This window comes from Xiphias gladius, chromosome 18 (genome assembly GCF_016859285.1).
Source record: "Xiphias gladius isolate SHS-SW01 ecotype Sanya breed wild chromosome 18, ASM1685928v1, whole genome shotgun sequence".
Lineage (NCBI taxonomy): Eukaryota > Metazoa > Chordata > Actinopteri > Istiophoriformes > Xiphiidae > Xiphias > Xiphias gladius.
Genome location: NC_053417.1, coordinates 19,590,799 through 19,603,917, shown reverse-complemented (window position 1 = coordinate 19,603,917; position 13,119 = coordinate 19,590,799). Strand labels below are relative to the sequence as shown.

Below are 13,119 nucleotides of genomic sequence, written 5' to 3'. Positions count from 1 at the left end.
AGTGAGTCTTTCTGATGGGATGCAAATGGTGAAAAAAATGAATGATTCCTAGGATTCCTACTGGCTGACACACATGAGAATGAGAGGAGTGGTTCTAGTTATTAGTGGACAGAAAATATGATGATATTTCCCTAGAGGATGTGATCAGATTTGAACTCTGTGTGTGTGTGTGTGTGTGTGTGTGTGTGTGTGTGTGTGTGTGTGTGTGTGTGTGTGTGTGTGTGTGTGTGTGTTTTCTAAGTGGGTCAGTGGAGCAGAGCTGAGCTCAGCGATCTATAGCCTCATCCATAATTCATCACAGTCACACAAATGATATAGAGTGAGCAGGGAGTGGCAGGGATGCAGAGCATGCCCTCTCTGAGTCTGTCTGCCTCTATCCTCTGCTCTGAGCAATTTCCCTTTGAAAACAATCTACCGGTCACTCTGAGTAAAGAGAGGGAAACCAAACACATCACTTTGTCGGAAAAGTGTGTGGTAGTGTATTTTGACGACACAAGTCAAAGAAGTAATATTCAGAGCTAATATTGATAACTGCCTCAGTCAAAGACCCTAGAAACGACTCTAGCTAGAGGACAGTGTCTGAAGAACAGACATGGTGCTCAAGGTTGACCAGAATATTCTTTGGTCATTCTCTGACCAAGTATGTGGCAATCCTGAAACGGCTGAGAAAACAGTATAGATACACATGCATACCCACACTAATGTCCTCTCTCTCTCTCTCTCTCTCTCTCTCACACACACACACCAACCCAAAGAGGAAGGACCAGCTGCAAGCCAAAAATAAATACACAAAGGCTGACCCATAGTGACTCATTGCTGACATGTACACATTAATGCACATGACCTCATGCACAGAAACCAAACTTAAAAATATTCATTCAGACTACAAAGTTTCCTCATAAAGCATCAGAATAACTAGTTAAACCTGCCAATAGAATATTAGGCTATTTCCTGGAAAATCAATCAGCTGGTATTGTTATCTGATAAACATGACAACATGAATGTCATTCATCTGTAGAGAGGAAAATATGTAGAAAATCTGGTTCTCAGGAGGGTAGACTGTCAATCTAAATGAATTTTTCTTTACTTAAGATTTGTTATACATTCAAATGTCCTTGAAAAGTGAACGTGACGAGCACTGGTTCAGACCTCTGTCTATTAATAGCAGCAGAGAAACAGGCAGAGAGCTGCAGCAGACTCCTTCCTCATTCAGACCCAGATTAGAAACCTATAAAACTGGCTAACAGGGAAGAATGGCTTCAACTTCACAGCTTTATCTTCCTCTTTCTTTCCCGTTTCTTCGTCCATCTTGCTGATCAACCCACCCCTCCCACAAATACACAAACCTACATTAATTTTTCAAACATTCATCTGCCCCATCTCTCATCTGAGCCATTCTTGTAGTCCATTCTTTTACACCATTGCATCCACCTTGATGGCTTCACACGTGTGTGTGTGTGTGTGTGTGTGTGTGTGTGTGTGTGTGTGTGTGTGTGTGTGTGTGTGTGTGTGTGTGTGTGTGTGTGTGTGTGTGTGTGTGTGTGTGTGTGTGTGTGTGTGTGTGTGTAGAGTAGCCAAACGCATTCCCAGTGTTGTGAATGCTAATAGTAACCAGCACCGGATAAGGGCGTTGGCCTATATGTATAATCACATGAATATTCAACAGCCTAATTAAACAGGCTGGGGCTATGCTTCAAAGGGAACACAAACAGTTGGGTGGAGAGTTCAGGCACACACAGACACACAAGCACATGCATGCATACACATGCAAGCCTGCACACAAAAGATGAGCATCTGACTCAAGGCTACGCTCAGGATTTTACATGGTACAACAACACGTTTTACAGTGCATCTATTTACTTTGTTTTGTTCATTCCCTTTGAAGTGGAAGACAGGAGTCCCATGGAGGTCTGCTAACTGTCAAACACAAACTTTTCTTTCGCCACTCCTCCACACAATTCACAACTCTCTTTTTACATCATTCAGAGGACTCAATTTAAATATGCATCAGAAGAGGAACAGGAAACAGCGATGTCTCTTCAGCACCCGAGATCTAAGTGATAAGGTGCCATTCTAACATGTCTTTGTATAGCTTTGGCAATTTAAATACTTGACGAAAGAGAAAGCATAATTATGAGGTTTAGAACAAACAGTATTTAACACAGTCTGCATATTTGGCAAATTGCACAGGGGTCTAATTTTAGAAAACACTTTTTCCACACTGTAAGAGGTTTTTCTTCCACCATGCAGGCTGATGAGGTGAACCTCTGAGCATTCAGCTGGGTAAAGGTGCTTCGGCCCTCTTTGAACAACACCCTGTTACCATGGAGATGGGCAACCAACTCCACTCTCTGAGCCTGGACACAGATGAGAGGGAGAGGGATGAAGAGAAAGTGAGAGCTAAAGAAATAGAGTCTCTGAGACATGAAGAAGTAAGACAAACAGTGAGAAGGTAAAAGGTTCAGAGCCAGAGAAGGGAAGTAAGAAACGCTGCTGATATGAGGCACAGAAATAACAGAAAGAGTAGCAGATTGAAATTGAAACATAAACCTCAATAAATGAGTGTAGAACAAATGAAGATGCTTTGGAAAGAACATGAGAGTCAATGAAAAGTTTGATGTGTATAAAAATTTTATTAGTTATTATTACTGCTATGGTCTTCACTGTCTACCCGATTGTACACAATGGGAGATTTTGGATAGATACATTTTTATGGTTTTGGGCTGTCCAAGGTGAAAGTTGACAATCCCGAGAGAGGGTGTCAATTTAAAATGGTGGTCCCACAGTAGATCACACTGTGAGACATGTCCACCGATGATCAATTTGAGCTTTGGTGACCAAAGACAGCCTGCGTCAAAATTTAGACACAAATTCTCAAAATATGACTTGTTACAACCCACCTCCACAAACCAACCAACTGGAATATGTCATGATATGACACAAAATTAACTGGCCTGCATGACAATTTAAACTCAAGTTTTGAATAGAGTGTAAGATCCACCATTAAAACACCAAATGAGGGGATATCTTTCTGTGTTTGATCCCTCTAGTAGAGTTTGGAGACATCCAGTGGATCACTAACAAACATATACAGTAAAATACATACATACACACACACACACACACACACACACACACACACACACACACACACACACACACACACACACACACACACACACTCACACACGCGCACAACCCATTGATATTAAGTAATGTACTATAAGTAAGGAGAGAGCAGAACAGGACAGGATAAAGGACCAGAACAGGAGATCCACTGTGTTTAATTCACAGTCGATACCGGTGTTTGCTCTGCTGATCAATAATTGTCTCCCTGCCACATATGTATGCCCACACTATAGAATACAAATCGACTTCAACACAAACATACCACTAATAGTTTATTTGACTTATTGCCTGTAGGTGAAATGTAGGCGAGGCAATATATACACTTTTCATAAAAAAGATAAACGAAAGAAAGGAGTATTTTGTTTGTCTGAGATGAGGGATAGAAGATGATTGAGAAAAGACAGGAAGGAGAAACAACTAAAAGGTAGATAAGAAGGGAAGGACAAGAGAGGGGCAAATATTTACAGAGCAGAGAAGTGAGATTAATACATTTGAGAAGAACAAATTTTTTGGTCTTTCTCTGAAAGTCAGTACAAACGACAGGCCACAGATCTGCCAAGCCATTCCTCATCTGACTTTAATACTGTGATGAAGTCTCATAGTTAATGTCAACAACTCTAAACCACAGAGATTCATGATCATGCACTGACAGCACACACGATTTGCTACGGGCTGGGAGTTGGCAAACACAGCACTGGGATGACATCACCTTCGGTGCGGACTAAGAGCACATGCCTCATCATCCCCATGGCTTTCTCTCTCTCCCTGCTGAAAGTCAATCGAAACTCAGTTGTTTGATTATGCACTGGTTTGACTGTGTGCTTCTGTGACGGTTTTTACTATGACTAGAGGGCAATCTGCTGTGGCAGTGGTTTGATAAGACTTGGTTGTTGTCATATGCATCTGCAGCCCTGGTTGTGAATAAGTGAATGTGACCTATCAAATCCCCCTTGTTTGTCTTTTGCAGCTTTTCAAACAACTCAGTGTCACTAAAATAGTTCCAGGACGAGCTGTGGTGTTCTGCTGAAAAAGGGCAGAAATAGTTTCATCAACACACAGCCAGTAGCCTGGGGATGAGAGCGCAGTGATGAGCATGTTAAACTAGCAAGGATGGAAAAAGAGGACCAGGTAATGTTTGACACTTCCCACTGACACTCATCCTTACTGCTCTCTTACAGGACAACAACACTGGTGGAATTATACAAGAGGACGAAATCCTTCATGAGTGAAGCTTGTCTAAAAATGCAGAAATTAATTCTTGTAATTCATTACTTTGTTCGTCATTAGTTTGTTACAAATCCTATGCATGACAGTCATTACATTTATTACAAATATGTGGTCAAAATCTGCCAGTACAGAACTAATTTCTCAATTAAAACATGGACTCAAAAAGTATGGAAACTGTAAGAGATATAAAAAATTAGAATTGAAAATATTAACTGATGAGTCGAACAACAAAAAAATAATCAGCAAGAATTTTGATAATCTATTAAGTCCATTTTTAAACAAAATTGCATAAAATTAACTGCTTTTATTTTCTCAATTGTGAACATTTACTTGTTTTCTTAGTCTTGTATGACAATATATTGAATATCATGGGTTTCAGACTCTGAAAATATCACCTTGGGCTCTAGGATTTTGTGATTGAAATTTTTTCACTATTTTCTGAAATTTTATAGACTAAATGCTTAATCAGTTAATTGAAAATATAATCAGCAGATTAACCAATAATAAAAAGTATTGTTAGTTGCAGCCCTAGAACAAACATCCTTTGTACTATGGCAAAGAAAGCCAAAATTTAAAGAGTTTTAGTCTTCTGACGGCCCTTTTAATGAAATTAACTGTATTTAATTCATCAAACGATTTCTTCAACAAACTTCTATGCAATTTCTTTTTTTTTTGAGAGAGAATATTAAGCAATAACATTTCTTTTTTGTTCTTTCCTAAAAATAATTTTACAGTATGCCATTATGGACATGCTTTTTCACTTTTCTATAATAGTTAGTTACAGAAGTATATGGACAGTGACACAATTTTCGTAATCTTACCTCTGTACATCACCACAATGGATTTGAAATGAAGCCATCAAGATGTAACTGAAGTTTAGATTTGAAGCTTTAATTCAAAAATATCGCATTAACCATTTACGAATTACAGCAATTTTTATACAGTTCCTTTATTTTCAGAGGCTTAAAAGTAATTGGACAAAACAACATAATTATAAATATGAGGATTATTTTTAATCCTCATTAAAGGAAGAGTCTGGAACCCATGGACATCACCAAATGCTGGGTTTCTTCCCTTGAGATGCTTTGCAAGGCCTTTACTGCAGCTGCCTTCTGTTGCTGCTTGTTTGTCGGTATTTCTGCCCTCAGCTTTGTCTTCAGTACGTGAAAAGTCTGATCAACTGGGTGGAGGTCACGTGACTGACTTGGCCACTGAAGAATATTCCATTTCCATTTCTGCCAGCCTTGAGACGCTCTTGGGTTGCTTTCACAGTATGTTTTGGGTCATTATCCATCTGTACTGTGAAGCACTTTGCAGCATTTCACTGCAGTTACATCATCAATAAACACCAGTGACTGAGTTCCATTGGCAGCCATACATGCTCATGCCATAACACTGCCTCCATCATGTTTGACAGATGATGTGGTATGCTTTGAATCATGAGCCGTTCTTTCCTTCTATATACTCTTCTCTTTTCATTATTCTGGTACAAGTTAATCTTGGTTTCATCTGTCCAAAGAATCTTGTTCCAGAACTGGGCAGGCTTTTTTAGATGTTTTCTGGCAAAGTCTAATCTGGCCTTTTTTTCTTTCTTGAGTCTTACCAACGATCTGCACCTTGTGGTAAACCCTCTGTTTTTAATTTATGAAGGCGTCTCTTGATTGTAGACTTTGATAATGATACGCCTACTTCCTCGAGAGTGATGTTGTGAAGGGTTTTTCTTCACAAAGGAAAGAATTCTGTGATCATCCATTTTGGTTGTCTTCCGTGGTCTTCCAGGCCTTTTGGTGTTGCTGACCTTGCCAGTGCATTCCTTCTTTTTAAGAATGTACCAAATTATTGATTTGGTCACTCCTGAAGTTTCTGCTATCTGTTTGATAGTTTTTTTTTGTTTGTTTTTTCAGCCTAATGATGGCCTCCTTCATTTGCATTTGACCCCCCTTTGACTGCATATTGAGAGTTCTGATGGACAGCTACCAAATGCAAATTCAACACCTGGAATCAACTCCAGACATTTTATATGCTTAATTTTTCATGAAATAATGAGGGAACAGGTGACACCTGGTCATGAAACTGACTGCCAGTCAACTGTCCAATTACTTTTGAGGGACTATGTATAAAAATGGGTGTAATTCCTGAATGGTTAATGCAATAGTTTTGTTAAAGCACTTGAATTATAGCTGAAAGTCCACACTTAAAACACATCTTGATGGCTTTGTTTCAAATCCATTGTGGGGGTATACAGAGACAAAATTACAAAAACCGTGTCATTGTCCAAATACTTATGTACCTAACTATATATCCAGGATTACAATGTATTAGTCCACGTCTGTCATTTTATACGCTCAATCCAAAGGCCAACGCAAACATAATCGAGTTAACTATACAGATAAATTAAAGTAAATCTGTTCCCTTCTGACTTAATATATTATTTTTCTTGGCTTTTTTAAATAAAATGAACTCATAGAATGTTCTAACTAATAAATCGGCACAGGTATTAAACGTTGGGATATTTGGACTCTACCATCCTCTAAAGACCAGCCTGATCCTTGCCACAAGACCAATACATAATATATTTTCGTGTATTTGATTTAACCCAGGTACATTAGAGAAATCACACAGTAAACTTAACCCAAGGCAAATCCCCAAAGGTACAAATCCCCACACACTCTTCCATGTAATTTGGTATTTTTCCCAAACACATATGTATAAACTAAGCTGTTTCTAAGTTTCTTTTATGTATAACACATATCTTGCATATAATAACGTTAATTTTAAGTAGTTATAATCACACGAAGAGCTGACAATTTGGTAAGGAAAAATTCACGTTAAAATGTGAAATTGTGTTGCTGTGTTTGAAATATAAGTTTACAAAGTAAGCATTTATTATCAGACCACATCCCTGAGTGTAATTTCAGTTCTAGAGAGATTCCAGCTCAGCTAGTGCTGCTGCTCCTAACTGTTTAAATTTGAGACATGTTTTGAGCTGGTTAGGGATACTGCATGAACAAAGCATGTTATCTCTAACATGGAAAACAAAGTATGATGACAGACAATAGAAGACAAAGGATAGGCAGGAAGACAGGTGTGCATGTGAAGATGTGGCCTGAAGGAAAGAGACAGGGTCATCTACCCACCCCCCCCTCCTTTCCAATATTTTCAAACATCCCACTATTGGAGGGGACAAGGTTTGCGAAAATTTGCAGACAGGCCCTTGGGGGAGGTTATGTTCTCCAAAGAAAAACACAGGTTCAGTCTTTCTCACACATAAAAATCTTATCGTGTGAGAGGACTAGCCTCAAGGCTTGGCTTCTGTTTTGTCTCAACTCTCAGCTCATATCCCACTAGAACATACTCCTCTGTTCTTCCCCATCTCCTGTCCTAAACAAGTCTTCCATCCTGACACTAAACATTTTACAGCTTCCAGCCCTTCACTTCCTCTGTCTGTTTTTACTACTGTTCTATCTCTCCATGCCTCTGAGGAGAGAAAAAAGACCAAACTAGGTCAGACTCCATCAGTCTGGGTTCAGGCCTTCTAGTCTGGAAGTTAGATTGTGCCTCTGTCTGCCCATGTGTGCATCTGTGCACGTACATGTTGATGCTCCAGGCATATGAACATCTACCAGCACCATTACACAGAGCTTAAGATGAATAAGGAGGGTGTAGTCAGTCAATCGATTAATCAGCAGCTAATTGCAATTAATCCCACAGGCTGAGCACCAGCTGCAGAACAGACCTAATACTGAGTTTTCACCCCCCCCCCACTACTCTCTTTAACAGAACTATCACCAGGGGATAGATATATCAAACTCATGGACAATTACAGAGCATGCTAAAGTAGCCCGTTATTGCAAATGAGTCATAAATGCTCCCCGATCAGCAATAATCAAACATAATGTTTACTAATAATTACATCCATTAGTGATGGTTCCTACCGACCTTTTAGGCTACCACTCTGCCGCATGAGTTACTGTTTAACAAGAGTTGAAATAAAGTGCAAAGATGGCCGCTTAGTTACTGTATGGATCGAAGTACCTAAAAGTGAATGGAAACTCAGAAGAACATCTCTGTTTACCAAAAAACTCTTGATATGTAAGAAGTCTGCAAACTATTCTTTCTCCCCAGTTGTCACGTGGATGATACTTTTTGTACATTGTTTCTGCACATGACAACAGAGTCAATTTTTACCATTTCGACTGCTGTCCTGAGCAAGAGGAGAACTCTTGCAAAAACAAAGCTCTGATCAGGTAGCCAAAAACACAAACTCTTGGCATAATTCCAAATAGCTGGAAGACAGAGAGAAAAAGGTGGAAAATGATATACAAAAGCATCACATAAGCATTATAAAAAATATAAAAGAGCTGGCAAGCAGCGAACACTTAAGTCGACTGTGTCTTTAGTCATGAAGCAAGCTGCAACATGAAGGTAGGAAGACGGTTTTAATGAAAAACAAGCTTGTGTGTTTTACGCTTACCTTGGAGTACTGTCTACGAAGACTGAAGCGCTGCACCATCCTGACTGACTGACAAACCTACAGCTGGACCCCTGTTCTACTCTTCTCTACTCATATCCATCCAAAGTACACACTGCTCACATAGTACACTCCTAAATCAGACACACACACACACACACACACACATACACTGAAAGCACACATGCTACCCTCCTCTCCAAACAGCCATGTGCACACACATTTCTAGTCCACACCGCTTTTCGTCTACTATACAAACATGAATAAGGAGAGAGAAAGAGGGAGATGAAAAAAGGGAGGGACAGCAAGCAGAGATAAAGACTCAGCTGTGTTGCCCGCTACTCATATTCACAGTGATCCCCTGAGCTCTGTCTCTTTCTCTCACAGACAAAGTCACTCACACAAGATGCTCACACCACATGGCTGTCAGTGCGCAAATAATTTCCCGTACACACACACACACACACACACACACACACACACACACACACACACACACACACACACACACACACACACACACACACACACAGACACACACACAGACACACACACACACACACACACGTAGATAAAAATTTGCTTTTACAGTCACACCGATGCACACCCTTCCACATCCTCTTCTGAAAACAGCACTGATATGACATTCACACACGTCTGGTGCTCAGCTCTCACTCATCTAGTACGAGGCAAGGTTGCCTCCTTCTTCCTGTCAGTGAGCCGAAGGGTGGGGCGAGGAGGCAGTGGTGGTAGAGGAGGAGGGGGAGAAGGGAGAGGAGGAGGGACCAGCTGACTGTCTATACTAACTCTCTCCAGGGACAGAAGGAGGGGGACAGGGAGGGAAAGAGAGAGAAAGAGGAAGGAAAGGCAAGGGAGGTTCAGGAGGGAAAGAAAAAAATAAAAGAATGAATGAAAGAAAGAATGAAAAAAAGACCGAGGGTGAGGATGAATTGACAGAAGAACTGATCGCAATATTCATCACTCCTGCCACACACACAAATTCAGGCAAACTATACAATCCTCAATCTACACTAACAGCAGGATGTCACACACCTCCAAGGTCGATCACACTGTTACTATGGCAACCCAAGCAGGGCATAGTTCTAGGCAGGAAGTTTCGCTGTAACCACAGCAACTGCTTGGATGACCTGCTATGTTGCTCTGCAGCGACGGGGCTTTGATATTAGCTAGAGGTGAGCAAGACAGGTTATCATGTCTGCCAAGGCTGAGCAACAGACCACAGAGAGGTTGATGGTCATCTATCACAGCAGCAGTAGGACTAATGGAGCACAGATTTCTGGCTCTCAGCCCTGCTTCATCATCCCAGGTGAGGTCATTTATACAAGACTGAAAGATACTTGGTTTTACAGATGAAGAGAAGGGGAATGACTATCATAAATGAGGCTCACAGAGTTAATGTGGATATCAATGCCCACTGGTCTAGACTTACTTCCCACTGCTGGATTGATAGCCAGCCACATCTGTGACAAACTGATGCGGAGACACTGGCTTGGCTTACTTCATTAACCCAAGAATCATGGTTGTCTACCACAAACATGAGCTCACAATGCAAACTCAACCTCCACATGAACCAAGCCCAGTGCTGCTCACAACAGGTTAGCTGATCCGACAGTGACCTCTGGTGGCAAAGGGATCAAACTGTAGCCTGGAATACCTACAGTAAAATGTTAAAATTAGGATTTGAAGTTAAATTTAGAGATTTGATTGTAAAAGGCTGGATTTTACTAAACCAATACCGACACACAAAAAACATCTATGCTACTTATTTTCCAATACAGTCGTTGCAGAAATGGCAGTCCATGCACTATTCTTATTAATCTCTGGATTAAACACAACTCGGTTTTAGAACAAGGCACAGCCTTCCACAAACAAGCTATATGGCAATCAAATGCTATTTCAAATAGACAACATATGTACTACATAAATAGATGATTATTCAAGCAGAATATAAAAAATAAGGACTTTGAAAGCAAACTGATGTACAGTATATTGAAGCATTTATATTTTAAGAGTAATTTGGCTTTAAAGAAGAGGTTCACAATATTTCAAATCTGTCAGGTGCCCATATGTACACTGAAACAATTGTTCATTCATTCTGTTCATAGTGGCCCTTAAAAGATGCCTTCCTGTAACACTTCCGAAGGAAGCCATATGGCAAAAAAATTCACAGTCTTTGTTTTGTTCAAAAATATATTTCAAAGTTTATCTAAAATTATTATGAGACTTCAGCAGTCTAAGTTAGTCAAATCAGATAAATATCTTCCAAAGTTAGCTGGTTAGTTAGTTTTAGTACAAAATTCCCTCTTTTTGTCAATCTGGTCTCTACACTGAGCTACAGTGAAGGGATGCTAACACAAAGAAGGAACAAAGTACTAAAAAGACTGACACTGACTTGATTTGTGGATGGACCCTCGTAGTAGTTTCAGAAGAAGACTAGCTCAAAACCTAGTATTTGGCTGGACCATGTACGGTCAATGTGCAAAATTGAGGACGTAGTTAAAAACTGTTGTGGAACTGCTGTAAACAACTACTTTCAATGGAAATTACACCTAGCCCGCTAAGTGTTGCCAGCCGATGGAAGCGTTGCATCACTTCCATTACTTCCATTGAAAGCTTCTGGGAAAGGGAGCTGTTAATGGCTGGTAACAGAAGGAATAATTACAGCAAGCAAAACCTGTTTCAGTGTTCATATGAGCAAGTGACTATTGTTTTGAGACATAGTTCAAAAACTGTGAACCTCTATGGACCTATCCTTTAACATTACCGTATCCATATGTGTATGAATGCATGTGTTTTTTATTTTTACTTTTTTTATTAAAATACAACAAACACAGACATAAACACAAAACACTCAGTACTATTAAACAAAATGTGAATGCATACGTTTTCAGTGTTTTCTTTGTTAGCAAGCTGCAACATGGATACTTGTCCTCAGCTTGGATTTTGCCATAAAAAAAACACATTTTTGTTCTTGATCAATAGTCAGTTTTGGGAAAAATCAGAGAGCAGTAATGATAGACAGCAGTGCAGGCCCGTTCCCTGCACTCCCAGCTGACACAACAAGGAAGGCCACATCAGCAGCAGGGTGAACCTCAGCATTTGATTGACAGTCCACTGACATACAAGGCTTGACAGCAGTAACAGGGGAAAGGAGGGGTACATCGATCAGCCTGTGTAGTGATAATATGATTCACAGCTGCTGTCACTTACCCTGTCTGTCTCCTCCGTTGACTGGTAACCTGATGACAGCACCACATCACTGGCAGTGTATCCAGGGGCAGGGCTGCTGGGTGTGGTGTCGGTGGTGGAAGAGGAGCGGGGGCGGCTGGTATGCTGCTGTGGATCATTGGTATTGCGGCGGCGTGGGGCCTGGGGGCTACCTCTCAGGAGAGGATCGCGGTCGCCGCTTCCTGATCCTGACCCGGACCCCTTACTGCGCCGGCTCTGCAGGCTGGTCCCACGCCTCATCATGCCCGCAGCCGCCAAGCCCTGGCTAGCTGCAGAAGGAACCACAGGAGCAGAGAGGTGGTCAGAGTCAGGACAGCAGGACCCTGAGGCATCCTCAGGGGCAGAGGGGGAGGTGCCACCTGCTGACACTACAGAGGAAGATGAAGAGGACGACGAGGAGGTGATGGTGGAGCGAGAGAGGGAGAGGCGTTTACGCTGCTGCTGGAAGAGCTGTTTTAGTCCCTGGCCAAGTACCCCCATACTCTCCCTGGCGTTCTGGCTCATCTTACTGAAAGAGGGTGGCTCTGACTGGGATGAGGCCCTCTTCATCCCTGGGCTTTGTGACCCCTCTGCATCTCTTCTAGCTCCAGGACCTGAATTGGGACCCACCCCCTTTGGCTCCCCTTGATTTTCGTCTCCATGCTGCATGTTGGAGGAATGGAGGAATTGTCCTATTAAAAAGCCTTCTAACACTTCCCTCTCTATCTTTCAGACATGCAGAGGGTCACAACTGGACAATGACTGTGGAGGAGAGAAGACATGAATATAGTACAACAGAGAACGATGGAAGTGGAGATGGGACTGTCTGATGGAGGGTTCAATCTGCTCAGTGGCGGTCAGGAAGATGAAATCCAAAGACGGATCATGCATCTTTGATTCAGGAACAAGTAGCCATGCTGGTCTAGTACAGAAAGAGAGGAAATAGATTATGAGAGGCTGGAATATTGCCTAGATCCAGTGATATGCAATCACTAATTTTCACTTCAACTTGTGACCATTTGCATCTTGGAAATTTCATGCAAATGGCAGCAAATGTGATTGCA

General features: G+C 41.2%; 1 protein-coding gene across 7 annotated transcripts in view; it reads right to left on the bottom strand.

Moving 5' to 3' along the window:
* Nucleotides 1–13,119, bottom strand: part of tmcc1a (transmembrane and coiled-coil domain family 1a) — a 48,257-nt gene that overhangs the window by 23,058 nt on the left and 12,080 nt on the right. For 4 of the 7 annotated variants that reach the window (XM_040152275.1, XM_040152276.1, XM_040152278.1 and 1 more), the window contains one exon: nucleotides 12,059–12,977. In XM_040152275.1, coding sequence (XP_040008209.1) covers nucleotides 12,059–12,724 — 666 coding nt within the window. In that variant the 5' untranslated portion in view covers nucleotides 12,725–12,977. The remainder of the gene's footprint in view (nucleotides 1–12,058; nucleotides 12,978–13,119) is intronic. The other 3 variants (XM_040152281.1, XM_040152279.1, XM_040152280.1) reach the window with 1 other exon arrangement.